Genomic DNA, 16,711 nt, shown 5'->3' on the forward strand with positions numbered 1-16,711 from the left:
GAGGTCATCATCTGCGGATCTGGACCAGATCGGTGATCGGATGCGATTTCTATTAGTCCTCCATTGTCTTGAGTGACTGAAGGCATTGTAACGGTCATAGAATTGAAGCAAGGAGCAAGACAGAGTGGGGGAATTAGAGCGCGTACTTTCCCACATTTTGCTTGAAACCAAATCAGCCCAGGTATGAAGCTATCAGCCACTTGAAGAGGAGGCTGGATTGTTCTATAGATAAGCCCAGGCTGGATGATCTTTGATCAATGGGGCAAATCCCAGCGTTGCAGTTTATTTGCCCGGTCCCACATTTGACAGCATTGCTGGGGTGCAGGTGTGGGTAATGAATGAAGGGGGTGAAAGAGGAAGAAAGATGGCTTGGCTGCGTCAAGAGGAGGAGAGAGTAGAGCTGCCCCTCTGCTTTTCCGCCTCACTCTCTACTCTCTTCTCTCTTCGCTCTTCTCTTTTCCGCCTCTTCTCCACTAACTTCCCACCTCCTTCTCTTCACCCTTCCCTTTAATATTATTGGAGTCCGGAGATTAGCAACAAGCACTAACAATGCCCTCTTCTTGGTGGCAGAATAAACGGCAGCATGGCCACCCTCGTACATTATATCAAGGGAAGTGCAGCAGATTTGATTGACGTCCGACGATTAACCGGATCAATGAGAAGGGATGCCTTTTCCCCTCTCAAATACTTGGCTAGAATGGATATTTATCCAGTTTCCCCGCCGACGCAGATCTTCCATAAATATTCCTGTGCGAAGATCTCGGAAACGGACTGAATGTTTGCCCCGCTAGTCTTCGCTGTACATATTCCGGCTAAATGAGCCAAGTTCAGAGGTCGAACAGCACAGAGGTTTAAAAAGCAGCTCTTCGCAAATGCGGATCTGATTCCTGAGGGTTAGATCAAGAGGTTTATTCCTTCGGACCCCTAATGAATTTCATAATGCATCCTCACGTCCTCTGCCTAGGGCTGCTGCTTGCTAGTAGTAATGCAGCTGCAGTTTCCAGCACTGCCAGTTCTACAGCTGCATCCCCTCTGGGGACCACTCTGAACATCACTGTAGAAGGTGGAAACTATCCACTGCACATCTTCCTATTGAATACAAGTACACCTAACAAATACTCCAGATTTATGGAACCTATATATTGGCCCCGTTGAGACTGCCTCGATCAACACCACCGTTGAACCTACTCCAATTCCATCTGCCGAACTGATCCCCCCTCCCCCACTCTACTACCCCTCCTACTTACCAGGAGCCCAGATCCCAGGACTAGGAAGAAACGAAAGCTGGTCATTCCCCAAAGGGTTCTGGTGGGGCGTATCAAGCGCCTCATATCAAGTCGAAGGGGCCGTCAAAGCAGATGGCCGGGGCCCTAGCTTATGGGATGCATTTACCCACCGAGCCATGAGCGTAGCCGACAACCAGACAGGAGATGTCGCGATTAACCAGTATTACATGTACAAGCAAGGTACTCCTCCTATCAAGCCCGAAAAGCTTTATCTCTCTAATATGTCAATACCGTAGACATCCAACGCATCGCCGCGATGGGCGTACCAGCATACTCCTTCTCTGTCTCCTGGTCCAGAATCTTCCCCTTCGGCAACGGCCCCATCAACGAAGCAGGTCTGCAGTACTATGACGACGTAATCAACACCTGCCTAGAATACGGCGTCAAACCCCAAGTGACACTGTACCATTGGGACCTGCCCTTATACCTCCAGCTCTCCTACGGAGGCTGGACAAGCGAAAAGATCGTCGACGACTTCGTCGCCTATGCCAAGGTCCTCTTAGAGCGATGGGGCGACAAAGTCTGGCAATGGTACACATTCAACGAACCGCACTCCTTCTGCGGCGAATACCCAGTACCAGATGGATATTTCCCGCGCACCACGTCCATCCCCGACGTCCAGCAACCCTACTGGTGCGGACACTACATGCTTATCGCCGCGGGAAAAACATACCAACTTGCACGTTCAATGAACATCACAGCCCCCATCAGCATCAAGAATAACGGCGGCTACAAGCTCCCTCGAACTGCTTCCCCGGAAGACGCAGAAGCCGTCGAGCGCGCCTGGGCATTCAACGAAGGATGGTTCGCGGACCCCCTGTTCCTAGGCGACTATCCATCCCGGCTGAAGAACTTCACCTCGAGCTTCTTACCCGAGTTCACGACCGAAGAGCGGGACATGATCAAGGGAGCAAGTGATTACTTCGCGCACGACGCCTACACAGCGGCATACTACATGGCACCTGATGCAGGGATCGAGGGGTGTCTGTCTGACCCCAGTAACAGCCTATACCCGGAATGCTATAATTCCTCCTATACGTTGTCAGAATCCGAAGGCGGTTGGCTTGTTGGCCCGGCGTCCGATCCTAATACCCGCTGGCTTCATAAGGCTACTGAGTGGCTGCCTCAGTTCCTGCACTATATCCAGGATACGTGGAAGCCCGAGAATGGCATAGCCATCACTGAGTTCGGATTTTCGGAGCCGTTTGAGGCGTATAAGACTCTGCGCGAGGATATATTGACGGATCCTTTGAGGACGCTCTATTACCACGACTATGTGCAGGCAATGTTGATGGCTGTCGCCGAGGGGGTTAAACTTGTGGGATGTTCGGCTTGGAGCATTGCTGATAATATTGAGTGGACTGCGGGGTTTACTGTTAAGTTTGGATTGCAGGTGAGTTTACTTTCCTTCTGTAGGAAAATGGGTATTACTAACTCTGTTGTTTTGTAGTATGTCAATTTGACCACGCAAGAGCGCTTCTACAAGGCTAGTTTCTTTGAACTGGCAAATTTGTTCCGGACATATATCAAGGAGTAGTATGGACATATGCTCCCAGTACGTGATTTTGCCACCTGCGGTATTATACAACTGGTACGAATGCTATTACCTGAGCTTATCTACACAGTATCCATACCAGATACATCCATCAAACAACCCATCTCCTCCGTCTTTTGACAATGGTTTCCCACCCATTCCTTACATTCAAGTTAGGCTGTATCCCATTATCCCAATAGAAAGAACGAAGATAATCCAAAGCCGGAGTCTGACCCTTACCCTCAATATTCCGAATCAAATGACGAGGACCAGGTATAAACAGCGGAGCATACAAAATCAGATCCGGTGCTGCCGAGGCGTTACATATACCCATACCCTCCATACATTCCCGTACCCAAGAGCCTGCCCGATCTCCCCACCAGTAAACGGTAGCAAAATCCATCACGCCATAGAAGTCACTATGAAACACGAGGATCTCGAAGAGCATTTCCATGCGGAGGCCGTCGTCTGGAAGTTCTGGTCCGGTCTCGCTTACTTTCCGACCCTATAAATTTTAGCCAGAAACCCTCACCACATTGAAGTAAATTCAGTAGACGCACCTGTATCTCACACCTCTCACAAAACCCCGTATCATCTCCACAATGGCTAACAATCCACAATTTACGCGCGGGAGGCTGCTGGACCAGCATATAGCGCCAACTTGCGTCTTCTCGCATGTATACTTCCGCCCTGTCGGGATCTTTGACCATGTCGAGAGTATCGAAGGTGTGTTTGGATTCTGTGTGCTCGGGAAAAACAATACTATTCCGTTGGAAGATACCCGGGAAGGCTTCTGCTAGTAAGGGGTTGAGGAGTCTTATGGTGGATTCATGGCTGCGGCTCTTAACTGGTTGGAAGAATAATGCTTCTTGGATGGGGCGTGAGTCACGAGTCAGAAAATTCCAAAAACGATTGACGCGGGGGGCGGAGGTAAGGAGCGTGCGCATGTCCAAGTCAAGGAGGATGCGTTCTAGGATGCGGCGGACGGATAGGACGGTTTGGATACTGTTGCTGGATGTCATAATGATGATTGTTGATATTAGGTCGAGGGTGGTTGGGTTCACTCGGAAGGATATGATTACTTCTTTTTTGAATTAGAGATTCGGACCATACGAGTGACATGATGTTATGATATCTTTCGTTAGGCAATAGCTACTCAATGAGACACTGGGTGGTAGTTCCCTGTTTAATTAGATTCATCTTAGTTATATGCGACGCAAGAATGGAGATTCTTAATCCCGAGATATAGACGAAACCAAAAGGCCAATCATATTAATGTAGGTATCTTTGAAAGTAAAGCAAGTCTATATACATCATTGAGCAAGATTTTCAAAGCCGCAGGCCTATGCCTAACTTTTGGTTATGGGTTGACAACCGAAAGAGTATACATGTCGTTCTCTTGCAGCATGTGCATCGTTCCCCCAACCACTGAGACGTTCGCCGGGTTAATCACTGGAGCAGGGGCGTCATCCCAATTGGAAACAACCGTATCCTCACCGTTTAGTATGCGGTTGATGTTCAGCATCGTACTGTACATAACCCCGTGACTGGAGACAGGATGGACATCCTCATTCCCGCCATGAATATCAGATTCCTTCGAGGAGGGCCCAGCAGGATGATATCCACCTGCTAAGGATGGGTAGACCGCAAAGCACCGGAGATAGCCATTACCGCACATGCGACCGAGCGATACGTCGAACTGGGCGCCAATGTCGATTTTGTCTGCGAGGCCTGTTGGGTTCACAGAAAGAGCAGACAAGATCTTCTGAGCACCATGATAGCTCACAGCATAGACTATGGAGCAAACAGCATCATTGACCGCGCAGGTCAGACGGGTGTAGTCTGGTATCCCGAACGGAGGCGGATCGCGCCAGTAGGGAAGAAAGTGATGTGGTGGAAGGACGGTTGTATCGTTTGAGCTCACGAAATATGGCTCATTAGTTCGACACTCCATGCCACAGTGACCAAGCCAGATGATGTCCCAGTCATCACCGTAGGGCGAAGCGATCACCTTCTTATCCGCCCCTTGGAGAGCCCGTACACCGAGAGCAAAGCTCTGTAGCTGGGTTTTGAGATTGACGTCCCAGTCGACATCATCCTCCATGATCATGGCACTTCCTATCCTTTCATGAACAATTCTGGGAATGCATCGTTAGCCAGATGTACGGAAAGGGGGGCAGACTGTCGCATACCGTTGCATGGCGTTCACATGAGCCCGTCGAGCACCATACTCGGTAGGTTTATGGTCATAGTTCCAGTTCTGAATTGTCAGTGGCAGGCATCCCATCGGAAATAGATCATGGACTCACATAAGGGTACGTCCTGGGGTCAACCTCGTCGGGAGTGATACCGTTTACCCAGTCGATGTTAAACCCACTGACTGAAGAACCGAGGACAAGATTGTCGCGCTTGTCAACCCTGCTAGGCAAGTTGATCGCGAATATTTTCTGGACCTATACATAATTAGAATGGGGGCTAATATCAACATCATTGGAAGGAAATACCCCCAAAGTTTCGTTCCTGATCGCCTCGAACTGTGACCGGGCGCGTCTAGCTCCTATCCGCACGGTGGGCCGAGCATAGGGCAACTGCCAGAGGATGAGGATGATCCCGAGCACCCCCAGCGCATAGAGAATCAACCGGCCGAACCGTTTCTGTGATGTGAATAGAAACATTTTTAGTTGGGCCAGACAGAAGGTCGACCGGATCGTGAAAGGTGACCAGGCAATCTCCCCAGTCTTTTTCAATTCCCCTGAATCTCTGCCTAGGCCTAGGTGGCTAGTCTATTAGATCTGGGGCTAATGAAGTGGAACGGCGCCGAGCGGGTCTCAGCTGTCTCGCCTGGCTTTTGCCTGGACACTTTGGTGACTCTTTATGAGTGGCCTGGGTCGCTGGAGGGTTGTATTTCCGTTGTGAATTTCCAAATTCCTTCGATTGTTAATTGTTAATCCACCTGGTGCTAGCCCTGACGCGCGGAAGCCAGGGTCCGGGGAACTCATGGGCTGGCGGCTAGTTCGACCACTGAAACCACGGGTCTCCGCGCCATCAGTTGGTGTACACAGTAGTGCGCATCAGGGTGATATAACTGGTTGACATGCGATGATAATAATATCTGTCGTTCTTAAAATATCTAACCGTCTGACCCGCAAGCGAAGGGGGGTTCAAGTAACTGCCCATCTCCACGTAATACCTACTATTTAAGTCATCCTGACTATTACAATTCCAAAGTAAACCCCTGCAGTCGAGCCGGAATGCCAGCTTGAAGCGGAAGTGGTGACGCCATTCCCATGCTATGACCGTGACATCCGGACGTGCTGGGGAATGTCAAGTTCCGAAGAGCCCAGACCAACTGCATACCATTGCCAGTTCGGAGTAAGCGGCTGCGGCTACCGCAGATCATAATTTTAATTACAACAGTCATTCTCGAGGCGCTCTTTGTTTGATGTGACTACTGAGTAGGAGGGTTTCATTGGTAGCCTTGAGTTAGCGCGTTTGGTTTTCTAGCGTGTGTCAGGCAGCGAGTAAAGCAGTCGGAAGCTCATATACCCAAATATTGCGTCAGATATACAACAATGGCTGGTTGGTGTAGTTGGTTATCACGTATCGTTAACACCGATAAGGTCCTGGGATCGAGCCCCAGACTGGTCATTCTTTTTCTCGCCCTAACATATCCTCCCTATGGATCTTTGGCCTCCCCTCTTTGTTTTTGGCTAATTATGGGATATTATGAATATTTTGGTCTCTATACCCTTTCCGTCGACCCGTATATCTCCGCATCTGTCGTTGTGGCACTATGTACCCTTGCCTGCAGCAACCATCACTATTGCTAGATATCCATTTACCCTCACACATTTTGAGTTGTATTTCATCTCTCTCGAATGCGCCAGTCTCTAGTATGATTCATCCACTTCTCTGCCCCGTTGATATCGTTCCATCCAAACCCCAGAAAGAAAGTTAATAACCCGCCTTAAGCACTACACCACTCTACCAGTCATAACAATCCAAGAGACAGCACTTGGTATGCACCATCTTCCGATATAGTCCGTGCCTGATAACCCCACCTACAATCCAGTTCATGTACCCAAACCCAGGTACATAGCACATATTACCCCTCAAAACTGCATCAGAACCACACACCCCCTTGGTCACATTTTCATTTCCTACTCCGTAATATAACCATCCACACCCTCCTACTAAAATGACTGTCCGCGTCTTCATCTACGGCTACCGCAAGCCCGGCCTCTCCCTATCCACGTTCCGAGAGCGCTACGAAGCCCACATCGATCTTGTGAGACGTATTTCCGGCGAAGACTTCCCCCTCTCCCACCGCCGGACCTATATCGCTCGCACGACCGTCGATTCCCCACCTGCTGGGGCGACGGCCCGCAACGCCACAACCCCGGCGACTCTCCTTCTGGGCCAGCAGTCGGACTTTGACTTTGATACGACGGCGGAGTTGACCTTTGCTGATCAGCCTTCTTTCCAAGCTTTCATGGCCAAGGTGACGGCTCCAGAGGCGGCGGCGCAGATTGCGGAGGATGAGGAGCGGTTCTTTGATCGGAAGATGTTGAGTATTGCTATGATTGGGGAGGTGGTGGAGACGAATAAGTGAGGGGTTGCTTAGAGTGGTAAGCTAGGCTGAGTGTGTACTTGCTGTTAGGTCTGCTGCTGAGATTAGTCTGGTTTCTTACCCGGATGATGGCTGACATGTTGTTCAGAACCAAGGGAGGTATAAACTACTAGTAGACATGATGCTTGCTTTTCGGTGGTATTGCATAGTAAATTTGCTGCATGTATAGTCTCCTTGCCTTGCTAAGTGGTTATTACATTCTGGTTGGAGATACTATGTCATAGTATAAAGTGGCTTGGAATGAACATGGGGGACACGAAGAGTGAATCTGAGTCTTTCAAAGGGCATCACTTACTGTTTGAATTTCATGTCAATGAGACAATCTGCTGGCATTGCGCAGTGTAACTTACACTAGCTATTTGGAAGCTGTTTTTCACCATCTCCAGGATCACGATCAAGCAAAGTCCAAAATGAAGCAGCTGTTCTTAACAACCCCCAAGGCGGCACCAGATGGCAGAACAAGCAAGCATCACTCCACTGCGCCCAACCCGCGCACTAACGCTCTTAGCGTCCAATAAGCTCAGCAATCATGGATCCTTTCTTATCCCCAGCCACCCGCAACAGGGGAGCAAAAATCAACATGGCTGGGCCACGTCCACGTCCACGCCAATTCCCCTTTTATAATCGGGAGCTGCGTGCCTTTTCATTCTTCCCTTTCTTCCCCATTCCCCGTGCTATCTGAATTGGGGTTGTTCAGGGTTTTCTATATACAAGCTCTGTCAGGGTGGAATTCCACACCCATTGTTTACTATCTACATTCCGATCGGCTATCCATATCCATATCTTATCGATAAATCGATTGGGATCTATACCTGCATCTCCACCACCACTACCACCACCACCACCACCGCAACAAAAACCACCTCTTTCCATTTCTGTTGGAACAGTTGAGACCACGTCTTTTCGAACTTTATTCTCCCATTTTGAAAGAGACCTACCACAACCAAAACATACAGGAAAGAAAAAGACAAAATGAAAGAAAACATTGCCATCGCCGTCATCATCATCGTCCTATTCATCATCCTTGCCATCGCTGGATACTTCATCCATACAATGAAAAACCGCATCGCGCACTCCCGGAAACGCGCAGTTGACGAGGAAAGCGGTGGTGAAGCTGAGGGCTAAACTCCCGAATTGAAAGTGGCCCAACTTTCTTCTGCTTTCATAGAAGCACTCCTGTCACGAAAACCACGAGACTACGATTGTTTGATCGATTCGACGACTTAACGGCTTTAAGAGATTATTGTCGAGCTATTATTACGCACTATAACGATGTACTTTTTACGAGACATGATGCTGCCTGATAAGGGATATATGCATCCTTCCATTGGGGATGTTTCATGATTATTATACTTGTTCCCCAAATGTTTTGGGTCTGGGGGTACTTACGCACATGCATTGCTGATTGTTTGATTGTTTATACGCCATGTGTGTCCGGTTCATATATACAAGCTGTGAAAAGCGTTATTTTGTCTGCGTCGGACGGGATCTGACTGTTTGGTTACTTATTTTCGGAGTTGATGGATTGGATTGGTGTTTTATGGTATATGTATATGCTTCCTTTTCTTTCCATATCCCTATTTTTCTTGTTACTGCTGGCTAGGTATATACTAGTAGTAGCCATTGATGAACAACCGGCCCACTATATATGCTGCTCTCCGCAATTCTGTCTCCTTCATAGTTGAGAATAAACATATATCACAGTAGTATAAGTGGTAAATATCAGAAATAAAAGACTCTGTTTGTCTTAGCAGCTAAATTTCTCGGGACGTCTGCAGAAAGAAAGACAATTTCAACTGTATCCATCAGGAGTGTGAGTGTTGATTTGCCGGAGAGATATTGAAAGACTTTAGATATCTGTAGATTTAAGGAGAGGAACTTACTACACCAGAAGAGCTGCCATTCATGTAGTAGCTGTAATGGCAGTACATGTGCCCGGCAAGTTCCTTCTCTACCCGTCATCTTCCGTCCTATATACTACCGACTCTCTTACAGCATTCTCGGTTTCTTCCCTTCCAGTCTCCGGCAGTTCCCTGATTCTTCTGGCAAGCTCTGTCAGGCAGTATCTGGAGAATTCACTTATGAAGCGCTATGGGAGCGGGTTTTGATACCAGTATTCCCTGCATATACCATATGGACCTTTACTAAGCGCTAGAGGTGATTCGAAACCATTCCTGCACATACTGTGATTGTTCTACCCTGATGAATAAGAAGGGTCGTTCTCCAGTCTCTATTAATCTTTATTCATTCACTCACTTATCTCTTTCTATTTACGGCTGGACTGCTTCGTCTCATCTCTCTTCTTCTCTCTCTCCCTCTATGCTATGTACCACTATATATATATAATCCTCTCTTTACTTCGGACAGACCGACTTCATACCATGTCGTGACCTAGTATACAAGCAAAATCAGTATTGCTGGGTGCTATCCTAACACTTAGTACATCGGTCCTTACCTCTATCACCGACAAAAAAAGAAACCTGTTACACTGGTATCCATTGCTCTCCAACACAAACAAACATGCAGGGTTTACTGCGGATCTATAACTTTCAGAATGGTACCATGGTCGATGAATCAACCAGTATAACTGGGTCTCCTTCTGTCGACTATCGCCACCACAAATCGTCCTGCCCGGCATCCAACGAAACTGTATTCTCTACTCTTTACGATAGTCAGACTATCGACGATACTGCACTGGTCTGAAGAGCAGATAAATTCGATTCCCGGTATCTAGACCCGTCGAAGAATATAGAATTATTGATATTTCGTCGACCACGCCCGATGTTGGAGGTTGGCTAGGGCTCGCCTGACATATACTTTTCTGGGCTGATCCTTGCCCTGCGTCAATATGTCCAAGCCATAATCCTTTAGACTGGAAAGTTCATGCCTCCTTCAGCAAAGCCAGCCTTCTCAGAATCTTCGAAGCTTCCACGTCTGTTTCAAAAGCTGAATCCGACCAGCTCAACCCGACAGAGCAATTGTGGAAAGTAAGCAGACGTGCAGACCGTGATTAACGAGAGGGACCGTTCAAGACCATTACCAATGTTGACGTGGTTATGGAGCCTGTGGAGTTTGTTACCAGACGTGATGCGCTAAAAGGAACAACATATACTATCGTCACAACGTACTCTGACCAGAAGAGAGAGTACCTTCGTCGAATGACGAAGTTATCGGGAAGGCTCAATATAGCCTGGGAAGATATGATCAAACTTGCCACTGTTAATCATATACAGGGTCAGGAATCAGACCCATATCGTTACATTGCATTGGGCCGTTTACTCGGAAACAAAGTCTCATTTAGGCTTCGCTGCAGATAATCGTCGCACGAACGTCACCCTGACAAGAGCACGGGCATGTTTGATTGTTGTCGCCAATGGAACTATCATCGACAATGACCGTCTCGGTGAAATGAAGCCGATAGAGGTTCATTCGGAAGTCCTGGTTCAAGTACAGACCTACCAGAAGATATATCTAGTGTGATCTTAAAAGATTTATTAAGTAATATATTTGAAAATTGGTCACAATACAAGGACTCTGTAGTTTTAGTCCACTTAAGGCTTTAGCAGATGAATGTGTTTAATTGCGCAGTAACTTCTGTAACCGATATGTGACTGCTGTATGATGACCTTGGAAGGATGCGAATAGTAATTCCGCAAGGCCACGGTATCCCGCTGCTCCCCGTTAATTTTATCACTGTAGACGTAACTTTATGCATTATATTTATCCGATTGTCAAAATATTTATCTTCGAGGACATACAGCATGCCTCCCTTCATCCAATAATCTTGAGTCCTCCCTTGGTCTTTCCGTGCTTTTTGACTCCATCGTGCTTGACTTTACCACTGCCGGAGCCACCACCCGAACCGCCCCCACCACCGTGCTTCTTCCCATTTTTCGTATTGGACACGGGACGGACCTCTGTGGTGGCTCGTCGGAGCAGAACCGGATGCGAGCCAATGTACTTGCCCTGCATCTCTCTCGCAGCCTTGAAATAATCGTCGCCGTCGCTGAAACTGACGAATCCGTAACCTTTACTCTTCTGGGTACGTTTGTCACGGATTACTCGAGCCTTTTGAACGGAGGTGTACTTGGAAAATGCCTTGAGTAGCGAATCGTCCGTGACCTCACCAGCCAGATTGCCTACAAACAAGCGAAAATGTGCGGGATCCCACTCGAGTAGGGTCGAATCGGACCAGGTCTGACCACCTCCGGCACGGACCACAGTCTTCGGTGCAGGCTCCGGGTTACCCACGGTGGGTGCTGGCGTGTTAGCCGCTGTATTGGAACCGGATGGGGTGTTTGCACCAGAAGCGGGACCAGTAACACCCGGGTTAACACCCGGGCGACCAGGAACCTTGCCGGCTACGGGCATCTCCTCCTTGTTTACGTAGGCACTCTGCCACTGTGCAATCTGGGCTTCCGTTTCAGGGTCCAGCCCTGATTCATTCCGGCCAAAGTTCCTCCCACGCATGCCATAGGCGCCTGACTGATCCCCCCCCGCGGGCGTAAAGGGGTTTTGAATCCGAGGTACAGACGGACCGTATGTGTTTTCATTGTATTGGGCGGCTCCGTAGTAAGAAGGGCCGCTTTGATATGACGCTTGCGCCTGAGGGTAGTAGCCACCGTAACTGCCCGTAGTCGGTGTCGAATATCCACTAGATGTGGTTGGTGGGGCGGACACGACGGGGCTGCTGGTACGGTAAGGTTGGCTAGAAGCTACCGAGCGAGGCTGGAATGCTGTGATGGCGCTGTAGCCCGGCCGAGACCCGTTTCCGCCATAGCTGCTGCTTGCACCTGACGGTGCCGCCGAATATGCAGGTTGAAAGGTAGATGGTGAGGCACCGCTTGCTGTTGCCGGCGGCCGGGGAGGAAGAGACGACGGGGCTTGTCTGAGACCTGGAGGTGGCGGAAAGGACATGATGAACGGAGAGTCCGATATATAGTATAGAGAGAGGTGGTGGATGATGTGATGCGCCGTGTGCAAACTAGCAGCAGACACGTACCTTCAGGGTTTGACTGACGCAGCAGTCATACGCCAGACGTCACGCCTGAAAAAGGTTCCGAATCTTGATGAAAAAAAGGACTAGTGACGAGCCTTTCTAGATCTTTCCTTGTACTAGTACAGAGACAGGTGAGTAGAGAGGAGGGGAAGCGGTGGTGGAATATCTAACAATTCCTTGCTGTAGAGTGTGAAGAGGCGACAGTGGTGCTAATAGTCAGATGGGTCGTGTATCGAGTAATGGCAAACCGTGTGCTGTTGAAAGGTTCGGGTTGGGCAAGTTTGGTGGCCCAGATGACGGATGAAGTCCAGCGCGGCAGGAGAGAGAAAAGACCGCATGAATGGTTTTTCTCGCCTCCCGTTCGATGCAAACCGGGCATTTTCTAGATCACGTGATTCAAGGTAAAAAAGCACATCACGTGCACAGTCGCCGGCCAGGCTGACCTTCTGAGTCAGCCAGCCAAGCGCAACTCTGAGCCCCAACGGATTTCCCACATGTGATGCAACCCCCACCCTAATCTCTTTTGGGAAATGCAGTAGCCGACCGCCGGGGGGAGGATCGTCCCTATAGGAGTGCATCGTGCCAATTCCATCACGAGAGGAGAACGAACAAGTGCGGGATGAAGATAAGAAGTCCCCGGAAATAGCGGCCAGTTTCTCCGGCTTATGGATTTCTCCTCCGTGGGGTCTAGTTACCCAACGAATTCCGATGGCTGGGATACCGAAGGGCAATCGAAAAGCAGAACATAGTACTATGACACTACAGGTGGAAGTCCGATGCCATACCCGATAGACTAGTAGGCATTGATACACTGGGATGAGGTGATGGAGGAACCGCAGTCTGAACCAGCAGTGAATTACTGTTCGTAGTTAGACAAGATGGGGAAGAGTGGAGGAGAATCCAATTTATCCGTCTCCGAAGGTGCTTCACCGAACGTGTTCTGGGAAGTCTGGGAATTTCGGTCCCTTTTTTTTTTCCCTTGCTGGGCCGATGTAGGAATGAGGGAAGCGCGGGCTTTTTTTACTGCGTTACGGGCGTATTTTGCTGCGGCCGGTGGTGCCCCTCCATGCCCCGCCATCTTTCAAAGCTCCTGGCGACGCCGTCATCTCCGAACATTCTCCCCCCAAAGGGATCAATTGGCAATTGGAGTCTAGTAAAGTGGTGTTTGTCATCAGTAAGGAGTTGGTGAAGCTAAAATCTTCCATCATGGAGAAGGGATATTGTTGGGGTTGTATTTTACCATGAAGGTACAGGAAATGGTGGGGGTTTTGATAGCAGTAGACAGTCAATAAGTAAGTAGTATGCTTGTTGGTATTACCCAAACCCGATCAATTCAAAGAATGCCTGACAGACAGCCATCAATAGATACTACTTAGTACTATAGTTACTCACATAAACCATATTACTCAAAAAGCATCTATCTATCCGCGGGCTTCCATGTATGTGCCGGTACCAAACTCCTCCTCCCACCGGTGTAGTACTCTTTGGTTAGTAGTCTTGTTCACCGGAGGACTCTGCTCCTCTCCTGCTCAGGTGCTGCCCCGCCCTCCGTCCCACCATGACGGAAGAGCTGCTCCGTAAGCCGTCCAGTTGCAACGAATCCTGCTCTGACATCTTCGAACGCCTTCTCCCTTTCGCTCGCTTCTCTGCCTCTTTCCTCTCTTCCCTTTCCTTCCCCTCCAAACTAAACCTTCCTCCTTTTCTCCATCATCCTCTAGGCAGTTGGTTCTTCCTGACTGTACATATATCCACCACCTCCCCCCTCCTCTATTCTTCCACCTCTTCCATATCTCCTTCTCCAGAGTTCATACCCCCCACTATTTCATCATGGCTGACCAAGCTGTGTAAGTACCCTGCGGCTACCAATGTTCTCTCTTCCCTTCCCCTATCCCCTTGAAGCCTTCATGTCCTTCAATCATTTGCTTTCCCCCGCAGCTTGGTAACCCTCTTGACGCATCAATGAATGGGCCGAGAGACATCCAGCTGTGTGAGAGTCAGCTGGGAATGAACTGTCAGCTTAATTATGGCTTCCATGATCCATCATCCACTAAATAGTGGTGATGGTGCAATGGACCGCCAGCTTCGTGGGGTTTGCGTCTCGACGTCATAGTAGCGTTAGAGGCAACGCAGCTTCACTCATCACCCCCCCAATTGTCACGTTTCTGCCCAGCTATTGACAGAGGATTTGGCAACTGACTTTAGCGCCCGTCTCGCCGGCATCAATGTCGGCGCTCCGGCGCGTCCTTTGCCTAGTGCTGATTTCGGTCTCATCGGTCTGGCCGTTATGGGTCAGAACCTGATCCTTAACGCTGCTGACCACGGCTTCACTGTTTGCGCTTACAACCGCACAACCTCCAAGGTTGACCGCTTCCTTGAGAATGAGGCCAAGGGTGAGTTTGCTCTGTCTGGCTACATCTCGGCCCCCAGATCAACTAACGGTTTGGGTTATTAGGCAAGCCCATCGTTGGTGCCCACTCCGTTGAGGAGTTCTGCGCCAAGCTGAAGCGCCCCCGTCGTATCATGCTCCTGGTCATGGCTGGAAAGCCCGTTGACCAGTTCATCGAGTCTCTCCTGCCCCACCTTGAGAAGGGTGATATCATCATTGACGGCGGTAACTCCCACTTCCCCGACAGCAACCGCCGCACCAAGTACCTCGCCGAGAAGGGCATCCGCTTCGTCGGCAGCGGTGTCTCCGGTGGTGAGGAGGGTGCCCGTTACGGCCCCTCTCTCATGCCCGGTGGTAACGAGGAGGCCTGGCCCTACATCAAGGACGTCTTCCAGAGCATCTCCGCCAAGAGCGACGGCGAGGCCTGCTGCGACTGGGTTGGTGACGAGGGCGCTGGTCACTTCGTCAAGATGGTCCACAACGGTATTGAGTACGGTGACATGCAGCTGATCTGCGAGGTAAGCTTGAGACCATGCAACGATTAGATGTATGTGGATGGAAACTGATACGTTTGTTAATAGGCCTACGACATCCTCAAGCGTGGTCTGGGTCTCCCCGCCAAGGAGATTGCCGATGTGTTCGCCAAGTGGAACAAGGGTGTTTTGGACTCTTTCCTGATTGAGATTACCCGTGACGTCCTTTACTTCAACGACAACGACGGCACTCCCCTCGTCGAGAAGATCCTCGACAAGGCTGGTCAGAAGGGTACCGGCAAGTGGACTGCCATCAACGCCCTTGACCTTGGCATGCCCGTCACTCTGATCGGCGAGGCTGTCTTCTCTCGCTGCCTGTCTGCCCTCAAGGACGAGCGTATCCGTGCCAGCAGCCTTCTCGACGGCCCTACCCCCGAGTTCACCGGTGACAAGCAGGCTTTCATCGATGACCTCGAGCAGGCCCTGTACGCCTCCAAGATCATCTCCTACGCCCAGGGCTTCATGCTCATCCAGGAGGTAAGTCTGACCCAGAGAAGAGACTTTATCCTCTTTTTCGGTTACTAACAAGTTACTATAGGCTGCTCGTGAGTACGGCTGGAAGCTGAACAAGCCCTCCATTGCCCTCATGTGGCGTGGTGGTTGCATCATCCGCTCCGTCTTCCTCAAGGACATCACCAACGCTTACCGCAAGAACCCCGACCTCGAGAACCTCCTGTTCGACGAGTTCTTCAACACCGCCATCAAGAAGGCCCAGAGCGGCTGGAGAAACGTCGTCAGCAAGGGCGCTCTCTGGGGTATCCCCACCCCCGCTTTCAGCACTGCCCTCAGCTTCTACGACGGCTACCGCACCCGCGACCTCCCCGCCAACCTGCTGCAGGCCCAGCGTGACTACTTCGGTGCCCACACCTTCCGCATCAAGCCCGAGCACGCCAACGAGACCTACCCTGAGGGCAAGGACATCCACGTCAACTGGACTGGACGCGGTGGTAACGTGTCTGCGTCCACCTACATTGCCTAAATGAAAATGCGATGTAAAACGCTGGACGTGGAGCCTCGCACTGGTCTAGCATGGGAACAGGCTGGGCTAGAATCAGGAGAGTTAGCTAGCCGGGCTCCCCTGAGCACATAAACAAGAATGATGACGATCAAAACGACCAGCAAAACAGGAAATGAATTTCTATTATATTTCTATTAACATGTATCTAGATGTTTATTTTCTTTTCTTTTTTTCTTTTTTTTTTGAGGGGAAAAACGTATGGAATGAAATAGTCTTACGTTTCTTTTCACAAAGTCTTCCCTACTGTAGTCTTTCAGTAAAATGATTTATAATAAGTAGTTTTGAAGAAAATGTAGTTATTGTGATGGTAGAACACCGATGAAGT

At 49.6% G+C, this 16,711-nt stretch overlaps 7 protein-coding genes and 1 non-coding gene across 8 annotated transcripts; 4 read left to right on the plus strand and 4 right to left on the minus strand.

The window, feature by feature from the left end:
- Positions 1 to 927: 927 nt before the first annotated feature.
- Positions 928 to 2,823, plus strand: BDQ94DRAFT_184744 (glycoside hydrolase family 1 protein; the record flags this gene model as incomplete). The annotated part of the gene is made up of 4 exons (XM_026774714.1): positions 928 to 1,063; positions 1,125 to 1,466; positions 1,523 to 2,679; positions 2,737 to 2,823. 4 exons carry the CDS (start codon positions 928 to 930, stop codon positions 2,821 to 2,823), a joined length of 1,722 nt encoding a protein of 573 aa, XP_026629615.1.
- Positions 2,824 to 2,932: 109 nt separating this feature from the next.
- Positions 2,933 to 3,986, minus strand: BDQ94DRAFT_184746 (uncharacterized protein; the record flags this gene model as incomplete). Its single annotated transcript, XM_026774715.1, has 2 exons — positions 3,381 to 3,986; positions 2,933 to 3,325 (listed from the first exon to the last, which is right to left on the minus strand). Exons 1-2 carry the CDS (start codon positions 3,840 to 3,842, stop codon positions 2,933 to 2,935), a joined length of 855 nt encoding a protein of 284 aa, XP_026629616.1. The 5' UTR covers positions 3,843 to 3,986.
- A 115-nt stretch (positions 3,987 to 4,101) lies between these two features.
- On the minus strand, positions 4,102 to 5,623 carry BDQ94DRAFT_115145 (uncharacterized protein). Its single transcript, XM_026763644.1, has 4 exons — positions 5,325 to 5,623; positions 5,130 to 5,273; positions 5,013 to 5,080; positions 4,102 to 4,958 (listed from the first exon to the last, which is right to left on the minus strand). The coding sequence occupies exons 1-4, from the start codon at positions 5,493 to 5,495 to the stop codon at positions 4,181 to 4,183; spliced, it is 1,161 nt and encodes a 386-aa protein (XP_026629617.1). The 5' UTR covers positions 5,496 to 5,623; the 3' UTR covers positions 4,102 to 4,180.
- Positions 5,624 to 6,394: 771 nt separating this feature from the next.
- On the plus strand, positions 6,395 to 6,468 carry BDQ94DRAFT_t62. Its single transcript has one exon. It is a non-coding gene; the product is annotated as a tRNA-Val (tRNA).
- A 238-nt stretch (positions 6,469 to 6,706) lies between these two features.
- On the plus strand, positions 6,707 to 7,867 carry BDQ94DRAFT_138104 (EthD domain-containing protein). Its single transcript, XM_026765185.1, has 2 exons — positions 6,707 to 7,480; positions 7,539 to 7,867. The coding sequence occupies exon 1, from the start codon at positions 7,019 to 7,021 to the stop codon at positions 7,430 to 7,432; it is 414 nt and encodes a 137-aa protein (XP_026629618.1). The 5' UTR covers positions 6,707 to 7,018; the 3' UTR covers positions 7,433 to 7,480; positions 7,539 to 7,867.
- Positions 7,868 to 8,126: 259 nt separating this feature from the next.
- Positions 8,127 to 9,157, minus strand: BDQ94DRAFT_138107 (uncharacterized protein). Its single transcript, XM_026765186.1, has one exon. It carries the CDS (start codon positions 8,515 to 8,517, stop codon positions 8,257 to 8,259), a length of 261 nt encoding a protein of 86 aa, XP_026629619.1. The 5' UTR covers positions 8,518 to 9,157; the 3' UTR covers positions 8,127 to 8,256.
- A 1,810-nt stretch (positions 9,158 to 10,967) lies between these two features.
- On the minus strand, positions 10,968 to 12,734 carry BDQ94DRAFT_115188 (RNP domain protein). The gene has a single exon (XM_026763645.1). It carries the CDS (start codon positions 12,365 to 12,367, stop codon positions 11,222 to 11,224), a length of 1,146 nt encoding a protein of 381 aa, XP_026629620.1. The 5' UTR covers positions 12,368 to 12,734; the 3' UTR covers positions 10,968 to 11,221.
- A 1,356-nt stretch (positions 12,735 to 14,090) lies between these two features.
- On the plus strand, positions 14,091 to 16,688 carry BDQ94DRAFT_138114 (NADP(+)-dependent, decarboxylating phosphogluconate dehydrogenase). Its single transcript, XM_026765187.1, has 5 exons — positions 14,091 to 14,293; positions 14,652 to 14,839; positions 14,902 to 15,353; positions 15,417 to 15,845; positions 15,907 to 16,688. The coding sequence occupies exons 1-5, from the start codon at positions 14,277 to 14,279 to the stop codon at positions 16,345 to 16,347; spliced, it is 1,527 nt and encodes a 508-aa protein (XP_026629621.1). The 5' UTR covers positions 14,091 to 14,276; the 3' UTR covers positions 16,348 to 16,688.
- Positions 16,689 to 16,711: the final 23 nt, after the last annotated feature.

The sequence above is a fragment of the Aspergillus welwitschiae genome, assembly GCF_003344945.1.
Source record: "Aspergillus welwitschiae strain CBS 139.54b unplaced genomic scaffold BDQ94scaffold_6, whole genome shotgun sequence".
Lineage (NCBI taxonomy): Eukaryota > Fungi > Ascomycota > Eurotiomycetes > Eurotiales > Aspergillaceae > Aspergillus > Aspergillus welwitschiae.